Source organism: Eimeria mitis, genomic scaffold (genome assembly GCF_000499745.2).
Source record: "Eimeria mitis Houghton genomic scaffold, Emh_scaff3973, whole genome shotgun sequence".
In the NCBI taxonomy this organism is placed as follows: Eukaryota; Apicomplexa; class Conoidasida; order Eucoccidiorida; family Eimeriidae; genus Eimeria; species Eimeria mitis.
Genome location: NW_013572309.1, coordinates 1 through 2088, shown reverse-complemented (window position 1 = coordinate 2088; position 2088 = coordinate 1). Strand labels below are relative to the sequence as shown.

Below are 2088 nucleotides of genomic sequence, written 5' to 3'. Positions count from 1 at the left end.
CCCCAGGTGCTGCAGTAAGCGCAGCACGGTCAAGGGGATCCCGGGGGGCCCCCTCCAGCCCACACAAGAAGGGGAGCGGGGGCAGCCCCAAGAAATACAGACGTTTGAGGCTAACAGGGGCGAGAGGGGGGGGGCCCCCATCAGGCGGCCGCTCAGATGTATCGGGGGGCCCCTCTAGCTCATGGAGGTCTTCTTCTGAAACAGAAGGAGCAGGGGGGCCCCCAGGGGGCCCCTCGGGCTTCACTGTTCACGAACCAAGTGATGAGGACCTGGGGCCCCCGTTTCTTCAGGGGCCCCCTATGCACAGCGTTCCGGGGTTTGGGGGGCCCCCCACAGAACAAGGCGTGCAGCAGCAGTACGCTTGGGGCCCTCCCCCTGGCCCCCCCCCACCAGGGGGGGGGCCCCCCGTTTCCTCTTCTGTGTTCATATCTCCTACCGCCTACAACACACCAGCAGGGGAGGGGGCCCCTGCAGAGGCCCCCGTGTGCCTGGGTGGTGCTGAGGGGGCCCAGGGGGAGGCGGGGTGGGTCCCCGGGGCTGCGCAAGCAGGAGGGGGCCCCCCCACCCCTGTGGCTGCATGCTTACCCTGCATACCCTTTAGAGAGGAGGCCCCTCTGCGGGGCCCCCCGTCTTCTTGGGTATTCGATGGCGGCTTTCAGGGGCCCCTGGGTACGCCAGCAGCAGCCGCACCAGAGGGGCCCCCCCCGGGGGGCCCCCCCGCAAGCCACCAAGTAGTGCAGGCACCGCTGGACTCCTCATACTACAAAGAAGGAGCAGTGTGCATGCAGGGGCCCCCCTCTCCTCTAATACCACCAGGGGAGGGGTGGGGGGCCCCCCCCAACCCCTCTGCGTTTGCGGTGTGTACGGCTCGGGGTTTGGGGCCCCCGCCAATGGGGGTGAGTACATCCGTCTTAGAGCCAGAGCACAGCAGCAGCAGCAGCAGCAGCAGCAGCAGCAGCAGTTTGTATATTACAGCAGCAGAAGGTCCATCGGCAACAGCAGCAACAGCAGCAACAGCAGCAGCAGCAGCAGCAGGAGCAGCAGGAGCTGAGCGTATGCGTCGCTCTGTTCCTATGCTGAGCTGCAACCAGCTAGGGTTTGCTTCTGGCTTAGTAAACAAATACCCGTGTGAGAGTTTGTTTCCTGGGCGTATCCGTATACTGAAGATAGTAAGGGGTGAGGGTGTAGTGTATGAGGGTGGTGGTGGTGGTGGTGGGGTTGGTGGTGTTGGGGGTGGTGTTCGTGGTGGGGTTGTTCACTATGTTATTGCTGCTGCACCTGGTGCTGCTGCTGCAGCAGACCCAACCAGAAACCTATCCGGCTGCTGCTCCATTGCTGATGCGAGACGCTTCTGCCCCGGGGCCCTTTGTGATTACTTGTTAAGGAAAGCTCTATTTAGGAATGGAGACAAACAAATACACACACAAACACTAAACAAATTCAGCTGCAGCAGCACTAGCAGCAGCAGCAGCAGCAGCAGCAGCAGCAGTAGCAGCAGCAGCAGCAGCAGCAGCAGCAGTGGTAGCAGTAGGGGGCCCCCTCAACAAGAACAACAGCAACAGCATCAGCAGCAACAGCATACCTCTTTGGGGGCCCCCACTACTGAATACACACACAAAAATTATTCTGCTGCAAGCAGCAAAGAACACATCGATGGCAGCGGCAGCAGCAGCAGCAGCAATACGAACGTATGCAGCAGCAACTGCAGCAGCAACTGCAGCAGCAACTGCAGCAGCAACTGCAGCAGCAACGACAGCAGCAATTGCAGCACCCAATGTAGTAGTATTAACTGCAGCAGCAACTTCAGCCCCCACAGCAGCAGCAACTGCAGCAGCAGTAGCAGCCCCCATTGGAGCAGCAACTACAGCAGCAGCTGCAGCACCCAAAGCAGCAGCAACTGCAGCAGCAACAGCAGCACCCACAGCAGCAGCAACTGCAGCAGCAACCGCAACGGCTTCAGAGAAGACGCTGCTGCTGCCCCCATGCAGCATATAGTTGAGTTCAACACAACCTAGAGCCGCAGCAGCAGCAGCAGCAGCAGCAGCAGCAGCAGCAGCTGCTGCTGCTGCTGCTGCTGCTGCTGCTGCT

General features: G+C 61.0%; 1 protein-coding gene across 1 annotated transcript; it reads left to right on the top strand.

Annotated features, from left to right (window-relative positions):
• Positions 1 to 299: 299 nt before the first annotated feature.
• Positions 300 to 2015, top strand: EMH_0071230 (uncharacterized protein; the record flags this gene model as incomplete). The annotated part of the gene is made up of 1 exon (XM_013499078.1): positions 300 to 2015. One exon carries the CDS (start codon positions 300 to 302, stop codon positions 2013 to 2015), a length of 1716 nt encoding a protein of 571 aa, XP_013354532.1.
• Positions 2016 to 2088: the final 73 nt, after the last annotated feature.